This window comes from Cornus florida, unplaced genomic scaffold (genome assembly GCF_030987335.1).
Source record: "Cornus florida cultivar Cherokee Brave unplaced genomic scaffold, ASM3098733v1 CherokeeBrave_3.0.0_Hap2_Chr03, whole genome shotgun sequence".
Lineage (NCBI taxonomy): Eukaryota > Viridiplantae > Streptophyta > Magnoliopsida > Cornales > Cornaceae > Cornus > Cornus florida.
Genome location: NW_026775573.1, coordinates 1378815 through 1390667, shown reverse-complemented (window position 1 = coordinate 1390667; position 11853 = coordinate 1378815). Strand labels below are relative to the sequence as shown.

General features: G+C 36.2%; 1 protein-coding gene across 1 annotated transcript; it reads left to right on the top strand.

Moving 5' to 3' along the window:
• Positions 1 to 152: 152 nt before the first annotated feature.
• Positions 153 to 7936, top strand: LOC132298943 (BAG family molecular chaperone regulator 6-like). The gene is made up of 3 exons (XM_059795325.1): positions 153 to 337; positions 3018 to 5168; positions 5638 to 7936. The coding sequence occupies exons 2-3, from the start codon at positions 3126 to 3128 to the stop codon at positions 7507 to 7509; spliced, it is 3915 nt and encodes a 1304-aa protein (XP_059651308.1). The 5' UTR covers positions 153 to 337; positions 3018 to 3125; the 3' UTR covers positions 7510 to 7936.
• Positions 7937 to 11853: the final 3917 nt, after the last annotated feature.

Below are 11853 nucleotides of genomic sequence, written 5' to 3'. Positions count from 1 at the left end.
AACCCATTCCTCCTGACGTGGACAATAACTACTGCACACGTGGCAAAAAAATCCAGACAGTTCGTCTCTTTGACACTCGGGAAATCTCTGGAAAGCCGTAGTAGAGTTACCTCCGTCTCTATCCATCTATCGATATATCATATATATATATATATGTATGAAGTCGATATACTCGTTACATTTGAAAGACGAACACCGATCAATATCACAAGAGAAGAGGCAAAGCTTTGAACATTTCAGTTTCTGGGTTTGTGGATCGATTTGCGCCGATAACTTTTTCAGTTGGATTTGAGGAACCGTTTGGCTGGATCTTATTTTTTTTCTGCGAAAACAAAATGTAAGTGATTGGCTGGACCTTTTCGATTCATTGTTTTATATTGCATTTTTTGGTTTTCGTTTGGTGTCTAAGGGCAATTTTTTTTTTAGAATATTGTTCATGAAATTTGCTGCCTTTTATGTCTTTGAGTTTTACTTGTCTTTTCTGGAGGTGTTATCATTGCATGCATTTTTCTTGTTGACACATTTTAAGTGTTTGCATTGTTATGTTTAATCAATGGGGAATTTGTGTTATTTTTTATTTGATTGATTTTATCAAATTTCCAAATTGAGTGTGAGGGAAGCTGAACTTTCTAGCAAATTGGCTTGTAAATAGAGGATTATTCAATTAACGGCCTGTAAAGTCAGAATTTTTTTCCCCCCTATTTTTTCTAATTCTAAATGACATGTAAGAGAACTAAAACTTTGGCAGTTCTATTTTGCTTGTAAACCATGGAAAAAACTGAACCCCATTTAAAACCTATTATTTAATACAATTAGGAATGAGTTTATGTTGTGTTTGGGAGTACTGAATCGGTAATTGGAGGAAATTGTGTTTAAACTTTGAACCAAATTTCTCTAATCCCAAATCTGGTGCTGATTCAGCGCCCCCCAAACATAGCATTAGTGCTTTGTAACTTTTACCATGCTATTTGTATTTATATAATTTCCGCCTCTTGCTTTGCAAAAGACATATCGAGTCATCTCCCTGTGATATTACATTAGACATGATGTTGTACTTCAAATTTGGGATGAACAATTAAGAAAGACACTTAAGGCAAACCAGGAACTTAATTATCTAAGGGAAAATTGAAAAAAACTATACTTAATTATGCATATTTTCAAATATGCCAACTTTTTCAACTATATTAGGTTTGACTCCTAACTTTATCAAACTAATTAAAAAACGTTTAAAAAACACTATTTAGACTCTTTAATGGTCCAAAATGCCCTTATCTCTTTAAAAAATGTCTAACTTCCTCCGAGTTCCTATTTCTGGCCATGAGCTCACAAGGCCCATCTCAAGACAGTAGCTTTTTTTTTTTAAAAAAAAAAAATTTTAATTCCCTTTTTCTTATATAATTATTTTCATTAATTTCTCTCTCTATATAGCTAGCTCTCTCGATCTCTTGGCACCCGTGTTGGTGAATTTAATTTCTATTCCATTTTTATTTAATTGATTAATTCTCATGATCAGTTTCTCTTTTCTGTTCACTAAAATCCTAGAATTCCCAAAAATAATATTTAAAAGTGTGAATTGTACTAATTTTTGGTACTTTTCTTGCTTCTGGTTAACTTATTTCTTGTTATTCTACAATTATTCTTGATTCATAAATATGTTATGTATTGATCATCAATTTGAATCTTAATCATTAATAGCACTAATACGTGACCTGATCAAGTTTAGCGTTATATATACATATGCGATTGAGTCAGGTAATATTCCCGACAACAGTTTTTGTTTGATTTGAGTTGCTCCGTTTTGTCTGTTAGAACTCATGGCCGGAAACAAGGGAGTTTAGGAACTTGGTGGACATTGGACTTTCTTGAAAGAGATAAGGGCATTTTGGACTATTATAGAGTCTAAATAGTGTTTTTGTACACTTTTGTAATTAGTTTGATAAAATTAGCAGTCAAACCTATTACTTTGAAAAAGTTGGCATATTTGAAAATATGCATAATTAATTAGTGTTTTTTTTAATTTTCCCATTATCTAATATCTATAACATGAAAATGCACACTATGGTGGTCATATTTTGGTGTAATGGTAATGTCTTTAGCTGATAAAGTACAAGAATCAAAGTAATATCAAGGTTAGGTCCATGTTCAGTCTTTTCCGGTACCATTCATAGTTGGAGGGACACCGTGAGTAATGCACAAAAATACACATATTTTAGTATCCATTAATGAGGAAATAAGGTATTGATTCTACCTTGTCTGCATCTGCTGTTATAATGAGCATACTAATGAATTCTTGCTATTACCATCAAGCATTGTTGCTTCTATAAATTTCAGAATACATGCTAAGAAGTTTTCCTATATCATAAATTACTCAAATCTTGTTCCATCCCGGCAACAAATATGTATTTAGTGGGATCTGTAATTGCCTTCTGAACGTCAATGTGGGGGTTGGATTCTAAAAAATATGGAAGAGAATTGCTGCAGGAACTTGTATTAGTGAGTGGGACAAGATAGAATCCATGTAGGAAGTGGATTGAGGTGTTGTGGTTTATTTCCCTGATTAAGTAGTCTAAGTTGTGTTTCGTTCAGTTTTCTTCTCAAGCTCAACCCCCCCCAAAAAAAAAAAAAAATAGTTCTCAAGGAACTATGAAATTGCTCTCTGGAAATATGTTTTTCTTAATTGAGTTTTCAGAAACACAATTTTTAAAAACTATCATCGATTATTTATTTATTGTTTTGATTAACTGAGAAAAAAATTGAACTAGAGAGGCCTACTTTTTAGTTGGCTTCTAGCTCAGTATCTCATTTTACTCTCTTTCTTGTGTGTTTTTGCACGTAAATATTAAAGGGAAAAGGAGGACATAAATTCTGGAGTGTTTTGGATTGGTTAATTCAAATCTTTTTTAGTGGTTGTATGAATTTGTTCTTTGATTGTCCCTTGAATAATTAGTTTCTTTCTCTTGTGATTTAACATTTCCAATTATTAGTTGTTTCTCTGATATAATTTATTCTTTCTGCAGCAAACATTTGCTATAGATTTCATTAATTCAACACCTGATTGCCTAGTGTGCATTAGAAGTCTTGGAGAAGTAAATTATCTGGTGGTTCTGCTTCAATAGCGTGGCAGAATGTATCCTGTTTCCAGAAGCACGGACTCATATTATCCTCACCAGAGCAATCAGATGCCTTGCGCACACCCTTATTATCCAAGCTTCGAAGCTGTTCCACCTCAAATGAAAGTGGATGTAGCCCGACCTCCAGTAACATATGAGTCCTGGCCTCAAGGTGGCTTCTATGGCTATTCCATTCCAGTGGGATGTCACGGATGTTGTAATCATAACTATCTCCCTGGTCACTATGGTTTTAGACCTCACTATCCTCCTCCACCGCCATCCCCATTTCACTATCATGGAAGTTACCCTATGTTCCCCGAAACCTATCCTCTTCACCATGCTCCTCCTCCACATTACTCAATGGAGCAGCCGAGATACGAGTATGATAAGAATGGGCCTAGAGATCACTGCTGTGGGTGTCCTAACCACTCGTGCAACAGGAAAAATTCAAACGTAAAGATCGAAGAACAGGGCCCTGATGTGGAAAAGAAAAACAGTAATTCTGTACTCCCTATTGAGTCTAACAATTATCCGTATCCAGTTGTGTATATTCCTCCTGGTTACATGAAGAACAGGGAGCACAGAAAACCTGTTGAAGTGGAGATGGAGGACAGGGAGGAGGATCCTCATGATGCAAATTCTCCCAGAAGTACGAAATCTTCTGGACAGGATCCAAGTGTCTGGAGGAGATGGTTTCCACTTGATATTAACCACCTTGGATCTCTGAAGCATGTTGGAGATGAGAAGAGAACTCAATATCAGCAAAATGAATACAGTAGTCAATTGCCATTTCCAGTATTTTGGATGCCTTATAAGCCTGGTGAAGTGGAAAGAAAAGCTCACACGGAGGACGAAGAATCCATTGAAGAAAAACCTTCCAATTTCAAGATTACTCCTGTGGCACCTCCTGACAATGAGGATGGAACAGGCCAACCTGGAGCAAGTAACAATAATTTTGGCAGCGAGGTTGGTCAAAAGATGATGGAGAGAGATGCTAATCAGAAATTGATTCCTGTGAAGCAACTGGAACAGCATGGGGAAAAGGGCATCTCAGAAGATGCCAAGGGAAAAGCCCAAGGTATTCCTGTGAAGCATATTGCAGATGGTGGTCTAAGGGAACCTTCTGAGAACAGTACAAAAAGGCAGTCCTCTTCACCAAAGGAGGCATCTAAACTACCTCCGGTCTGTCTGAGAGTTGATCCTTTGCCGAGGAGGAAAAATGGTAATGTTAGTTCAAGGTTTCCTAGTCCTCCTGGTCACAAAGGAACACGGGAGCTATCTAGAGACGGTTACAAGTCTTCCACCTATGCTCAAAAGGCTCCCAGTCCTTCTGGTGACAAAGGAACACAGGAGTTATCTAGTGACAGTTACAAGTCTACCACCTTCTCAAGTTTGAAAGAAAATACTCAAAAGGACATGCAGTGTACAAACGCTTCATTAAAGAATGCCATGGAGGCAGAGCCAAACACAAAAGAAGAAGAAGAAGTTGGGACAGCTGAGGTGACTGGGCAAGATGGAAAGGAAAATTCTAAGGCTCACCCTCTGATCCAGGTTGCTGATAATTTGCCCACTCTTTCTCATGAAGAGGTCTCGACAAACCAGAGCACTACTAAGGCCGGTGTTGATTATGGTATATGTAACCTCAAAGTGGATAAAGGGTTAGACAAGGAGGATAAAATGTCTGCTAAAGAAATTGAATTGAAAGATGCTTCATCCAAACTTCAATCAGGTGATGGTGAATTCACAGTTGGAGAGGATAAAGGAGCCATCAAGGTGAAAGAAGAGAAATATGAGGAAGCCAACAATGCAAAAAGGAAGAACTTGTCAGAAGCTGAAGCAGCTGTGATTATTCAGTCTGCAAATCGTGGTTTTGAGGTGAGAAGATGGGAACCATTGAAGAAATTGAAACAGATAGCTCATGTTCGGGAGCAGGTGACTGAAATCAGAAGTCGTATTCAAGCTATCGAGTCTTCTTCTGATAGCTACATTGATGATAGGCAGAAAGTGATCATTGGAGAACTTATAATGAACCTTCTGCTGAAACTGGACACAGTTCAGGTATGTTACTAATCTGAATCTATACGTACTAAACTTTTATATTGTCACATGTTGTCTTTTGCACTCTTATTAGATGGCAAGATTTTAGTGACTGTAGTAGCATGCTCAATTGCTCATCAATTCCATGACATGGATCTTCATGAAAGGGTCTTAACCAATAAGTTTCTAAGCTTGAATATGTTTGTAGAATCAAACAGTAAGGCACTCTGGCTTCATAGTGAGGTCATTGAAATGGTAGTTCGGATTCTATGGTGTTTTTTTTTTTTTTCATAGTACTCACACACACATGCCTCTACTAAGGCTTGAACCCTTGATGGTTATATGGTGTTTAATTTGACCTATGGTGTATCCATATTGAGGGAGTTTACGGATCATAACTGTTGTCTTCATAGATTTTCTTTTTCCTTTTTTCTTGAATTGTTATTGTGTTCAAAATATCTTATCCTTAATTTGCATTTATATTTCTCAGGGCTTGCATGCAAGTGTAAGGGACATGAGGAAATCTGTGGCGAAGGAGCTTGTAAGCCTTCAGGATAAGCTTGATTCTCTAGCTTCTCTATCTATCAGTAAATGTGAAGTATACGCCACTAAACCCATAGAAGATTCTCACACCAGCACTGCAAATAAAGATTGCATTCGAGAGCAACAAGTGGAAGCAAAAGATGAAGGACTTAAAGACTCTGCGGGTAACAATGATAAAATGGAATTGGTAGAGCCTTGTCAAGGTCATCGTCTTGGTATTATAGACACAATATCCAGCGATAAAGCTGCAGAAACGTCAGAGGTTGTGATGCTCGACAAAGAAGTATGCCAGGAGTCCGAGGATAAGGTTCATGAAATCCCACTGATGAAAGAATTAGTAGCTCCAGCAATGAAACTGAATGATGAAGAGAACGCTGAAGGTGTTGGTGTCTGTCAAGAGGTGATGTCAGAGATGCAAAACTGCAATGATTCAATGCTTGAGCAATCTGCTGAACTTCCAGCTGCTGCAGAAGAGATTCGCAATCATGTGGAGGAGAAGGGAGCTTCTTCTCTAGTTGATGACACAGTATCTGCAGACAAGGACTTGGAAATGAATCGGTTGCCAGAACTGCCACAAGGAGTACTGGACAAAGAAATTGCTGTTGAGCCCCACAGGACTGAACAGATTGAAAGTGGCACTTGTGAGGGCTCACAAGGTGGAGATGTTGACTCTAATATGGCAATTGATGCTACTCAACCAGATGAGGGAGCTGTAAATATGGATATGGTTGAACAGAAGGCACATGATGCATTTATGGAAGGTCTAGTCAGTGCTGAAGTGGTGGAGAAGGTTGGATCAGCTAAAGATGAAGAATTCCTCCACAATCACAAGATTGAGCCAAATGAACTGCTGGAGGAAGCAGAAAGTGAAAAAGTAAGTTCGAGTGAGCCTATGGAAGTTGCCAAGGGAGAGGAAGATAAGGTTGGATCAAAGAAAGCTGACGAACTTGGGGATACCAAGCTTGACGTTGAGAAATTCCTAGTGTCATCACTAGGAGATGTCAGTAATCTTGAAGGGCTTGGGGAAGTTTCAAATCCAGAGGAATGTTGGCCAGGGCTCTCATTATTGGCTAACAATATTCATGATGGAGAACGGAGAGAAGACAATCAGAAATCTTTGGGGTTGGAAGCGTCTAGACTAGATGAATCTCAACCTCAGTTAGCAAGGCCGGACAACAAAATCAATGATGGTGAATGTGAAGACATCCATGGATTAACTTCTCTAGGGGATGAAAAGCTCATTGCGGAAACTGGAGAATCTAATGAGGATCCAAAAATAGCAATGGGAAAGGAGAATCAAAAGCTACTCGAATCAATTGGTAGAAGAAACGAAACAACTGACCAGCCTCATGGGACAGAAACAGCTGAAGAAGTCTTGGTGTCCACTCCATCTGGAGCAGAACTACTATCTGTTGGAACAGATAAGATGATTGACGAATCTTGTGGAACTGAATTTGACAAAGAAGAGGTCTTAGTGGCAACATCTGGTGAAGAACAAGCTACAGGAGGAAAGTTTTCTCCCATGTCACCAACACTTAAACAGGTTCCCGTTAGAAATGACATGGGGTTGGAAAATGACAGAAAGTTGATCGAAGAGAACGAGAGGTTGAGGGAGATGATGGAGAAGTTGATTGAGGCAGGGAAACAACAGTTAACTACCATATCCGACCTTACTGGAAGAGTTAAGGACTTGGAGAAAAAATTGTCAAGGAAGAAGAAATCGAAGACTAGACGATCAAGAGTTGCAACATCTAGATCTTCCTGTCTTAAACCGTCTAACAACTCTTTAGGAGGTACTGCTGTAGGTTTTGCCATGTAAGTGTATTGTTCTTGTTGTGTCTTTCCTTGGATATAATGTCGATGTGTTACTGTAATATAGGGTCGAGTATTGTTGTATCTGAATAATGTACTGCTTCATATATATATTTGGTGAAATGCATATCTGATACTCTTTTAACGTGCAGTATTTATTCCATTTCTTTCTTGATCAGTTGAATGTTGAGCTGCATTTGTTGCATTTGTTTGCCTGATCCAGGTATATGCACATATTAGATTGTCCTGAGATTTAAGCTATTTTTTTTTTTTTTTCGGAAAGTGATTTGAGCTTCTTTTTCTCAGCAATAAGTGGTTTCATGCCTTACACTCACAATTCTTTATCTGTGGATCTGCTTAAACTCTTCTTTCTATTTTTCTGACAAGGGTTTTTATATATCTGGATTTAGTGAAATAAAGAGAAATTGTGTCATGTTGAAAGATGTGGTATTGAAATTTCTCAAATATGGTGAAGTAGGTCAATCTAATTTGAGATGATTGTGTGGAAAGGTTATTCACTTACTCATCTTATGTCAATAGTAAGGGTTGAGACTGAAACATCTCTCTAGCGTGTGTGTTTTTGCCAGTAAAACCACCCAGTATCCACTATTTTTTGGTCTGAGAACCTTAAAACAGCATTTTTCTGATTACTGCAATTGTCACAATGATTTTTCTTGAATGCCCTGTTTTGTGCATGAACATGTTAAATAGACTTGGCACAAGATTTTGCTGTTGCCTGCTACCTTAAAAGGTTCACAGTAGGAGAGAGAACATGTATGTCCAATATAGATTAGTATTTTATAATATGAAATTTAACTCTCAAGTAACATTAGGATCAATCATGTCTGTTCTAACACTCTGATGTCTTTACATGTATTGTAAGCTTGTAACTTCACCACTATTACATATCAATATATATACTACCAAAAAATGAACATGTATAAATCGGGAATCATAAATTTTTGCTTTTGTTGTTTCGACTTTGGGAAACGATATCAGCATTCCAAAAAAGTCTCTTAACATTGCACTTCATTTGATATTTAGATTAATAAATGGAGTGCAAGTCTTGTTTTAGAGTATATCATATTCTAAGTTTTCATAAATATGATATTGCATTCCTTGGATAAGAACTTGGATCCTCTCCTGTTTAGAGGATCGTGTGCACCACCAGTGTAACACAGTATCTATGCAGCAATTTTTAAAAAATTATATAACGTATTTATATTGGATATATAACACTTATACAACATATTATATTGTATTATAATATTATAACATCACTTAATAAATTGAGGATTTAATATATTTACATAATTGTTGCATTGTGGAGAATGTAGTGCGGAACATTGTTGGTGGGCCGGTCTAAGGACTGTTTGTCCAACAGGAACAACACAAAGTTTTATTGGGCGAATCAATTAATCTTGATGAAATCTGAAGTGAGCTCGACCCAATATCAATGTTGTCTCAAATATGTGTTTGGGATAGGTTTGAAATTTTGGTCTTTTGAAGCCCAAGCTTACAATAGCTTCTCTCTCAACTACAGAATCTAATATTCTAATGCAATCTGTATCCAGAGAGAGGGAGAGAGAGAGAGAGGGTGAGTGAAACAGTGGACGCGGGAGACAGAGCAGAGAGATTGAGGAAGCACAGAGAACGGAATACTGGCGGGTGTACCAATGCCAGCACAAATGACGACGTGATTGATTGATGTCAGCCAAATCAGACGGTGACAAAAGCGACGGTGATCTGCATGCAAATCACGAGGTAAATAATAATACTTGTGATGCTATCGATGATATTCGATACGATCTCTGATTTGGGGTGTGGCTGTCCCTGTTTATATCTCCGCGAGTTTTGCGCCGATTCTGCACACCCCGTGTACGTTAGCCTTAGCTAGCCCTCACTGCTTGCTTTGAATTTGACTTGACGTTTGGCCCTTTGACACGTCCCATGTATCTCAATTTCAAAACCATGTGCTCCAGGCAAAATTATTGCATTTTGTGGAGTACTGATAATTAATGTCCTACTCCTTTCAATCGGATACGCGAATAACTTCTCATCCTCACGGTGGATTTGTATGTTCTGTACGCCAATCTTTATAGAGGTTTTTTTTATTTTATTTTTTTCTCTAGGGGTTTTTTTGATTTGACTAGATAGTAGGCGGGGTGGAGGTGGAAATTAAATTTATGGACACCGCGTAAAAAAAAAAATAATTATTATTATTATGATAATAAATATAAATTTTATAAATTAAGAAATACACAAGAAAAATTATTCAAAATAATATATCAATTAATGAATAATTTTAAAAAGAAAAATAGTTAATAAAAAAATTTTAAAAGGAAAAAGAAATGAGAGAATTTTGAAAGGAAAAAAAATTGGAGTTTGATTCAAAAAGAAAATTTTGATATTTTTTAAAAGAAATTAAATGAATTTAAAGAGTAAAAAAGAAAAAAATATATATAAAATTTAAGAAATAATTTTAAAAAATAAAAATTTTATGGAGGTATTACATAAATTTTTTCATATATACATATAAAAATATATAAATTTAGTATATATATTGTAGTAAGCAAAGTCAGGTGAGAGAAGCACGTGCCTCCTGGCCATACACTTGCCCCACTCCCTTATAGTAGCTGATATGTGTTGTTTTTATTTTTAATGTCCTACCACTCCTAAATATGTCTAATTTTTTGTTAGATCCAATACAAAAATGATGGTATTGGTAGTTATGTTTTTCTCTCTCTTCTCTTCCTCCTACTCTTGGACGGACTCTTCCCACCACTCTTGGATTGATAAAACAATACAAAAGAATGAACAATGCTTCATTCCTGGCTTTCCTTTCCTTCCTTTCCTCCAATCAAGCATGGCTCCTCTCATCCCTCCCTTCTCAACCCTTCCCTCTAGCCCAACATACCATAAATGTAGAGACTTCATTACCCTTTTCTTTAAATATAGACTCACTTTGGTAAATATTGCGGGTAAATTTACTTTCATAATGGTACCTAGGGTAATTTTTTTACAAAAGTAAGGCTATAAACATCGAGACTATTTTAACCCACTTCTTTAAATGTAACCCTACTTTTTTACTTGTCAATAAATGTATCCTCACTTTGGTAAAAAAAAATTACATTCAGTGTCATTGTAAAGTAAGGGCACACTTTACTTTCACTTTCACCATGACTGTATCCTCACTTTGGTAAAAAAAAAAAAAAAAAAAATTTACCGTCAGTGTCATTGTAAAGTAAGGGCACACTTTACTTTCACTTTCACCATGACACTGATCATAATTTTTTGCCAAAATAAGGGTATTTATAACACAGTGAAAAGAAGTAAAAAAAAAAAATTAAGGGTATTTAAGAAATAAAAAACAAATTAAAAAATAAAAAGCAACAGGGGAATTTCTATCCATAGTCACCATAGCAAACCTCAATGTTTTATTTTTGTGTATATATGGTGAATAATATGTATTGATAAATTTATGAGATTGACTGTGGTGACCAATAATTCAACAGGTTTATTCTTGTATGTAATAAGTATCCATATAAGGGCCTAAATGAACCCGGGATGAATGATTATCCTCTGAATGATTATAATAAAAGTCGGACTCTTTATTTATGAAGAATTGGAGGGTCGGGGTGAGTAGTCGGGTGCGGGTTAGTTACAAGTTTAAAGGATAGATAGTTGCAAGGGTTTCAAGTCACAAAAAAATAATAATAATAATAATGGAACGGATCAACGATGAGTTGAAAAATTGCAACAGTCAGCAAATCAATTTATTTTTCATCTTTTGTTATGGCACAATAGCTTTCAACTATGAGATGGATTATTGTCATGGTTAAATAATTGTTTTGATTTATTCGGCAGATCTTAGGGTCTAAAATCAGGATCATTTGAGTATTTGTTAAATCATTGATTTTAAAACTCACTCTTAAGATTATATCTACGCTTGTATTTAATTTTATGATGACCAGTAAATCCAAACACTTGATATTGTTATTATGTGATTAAACAAAATTAATTGAGGAGGGAAATGAAAGTATTAATTAAGCATTTGAAATGATGACATTTAATCATTTGCTAATTACGCGTGTAGGGGTTATTATGTAAATTAACAAAGTGGCCTAACCATTCTCTAATTGCAATTCAGTCATTATTATATAGTGATATTAATTTTGATTAATGGGTTGAATTTTAGGTCATGAGATGTTCGGGCCAATTGATGAATCTATTGTAGCTAAAGAGTGATTGCTTAATTTATGATCCTCACTTCTAGCCTACAATATTAGAGTAGTAGGCCCAATGATGTGTAGATAGTGTATGAGTTGTCGAACTCGAGAAGGTGAATGGA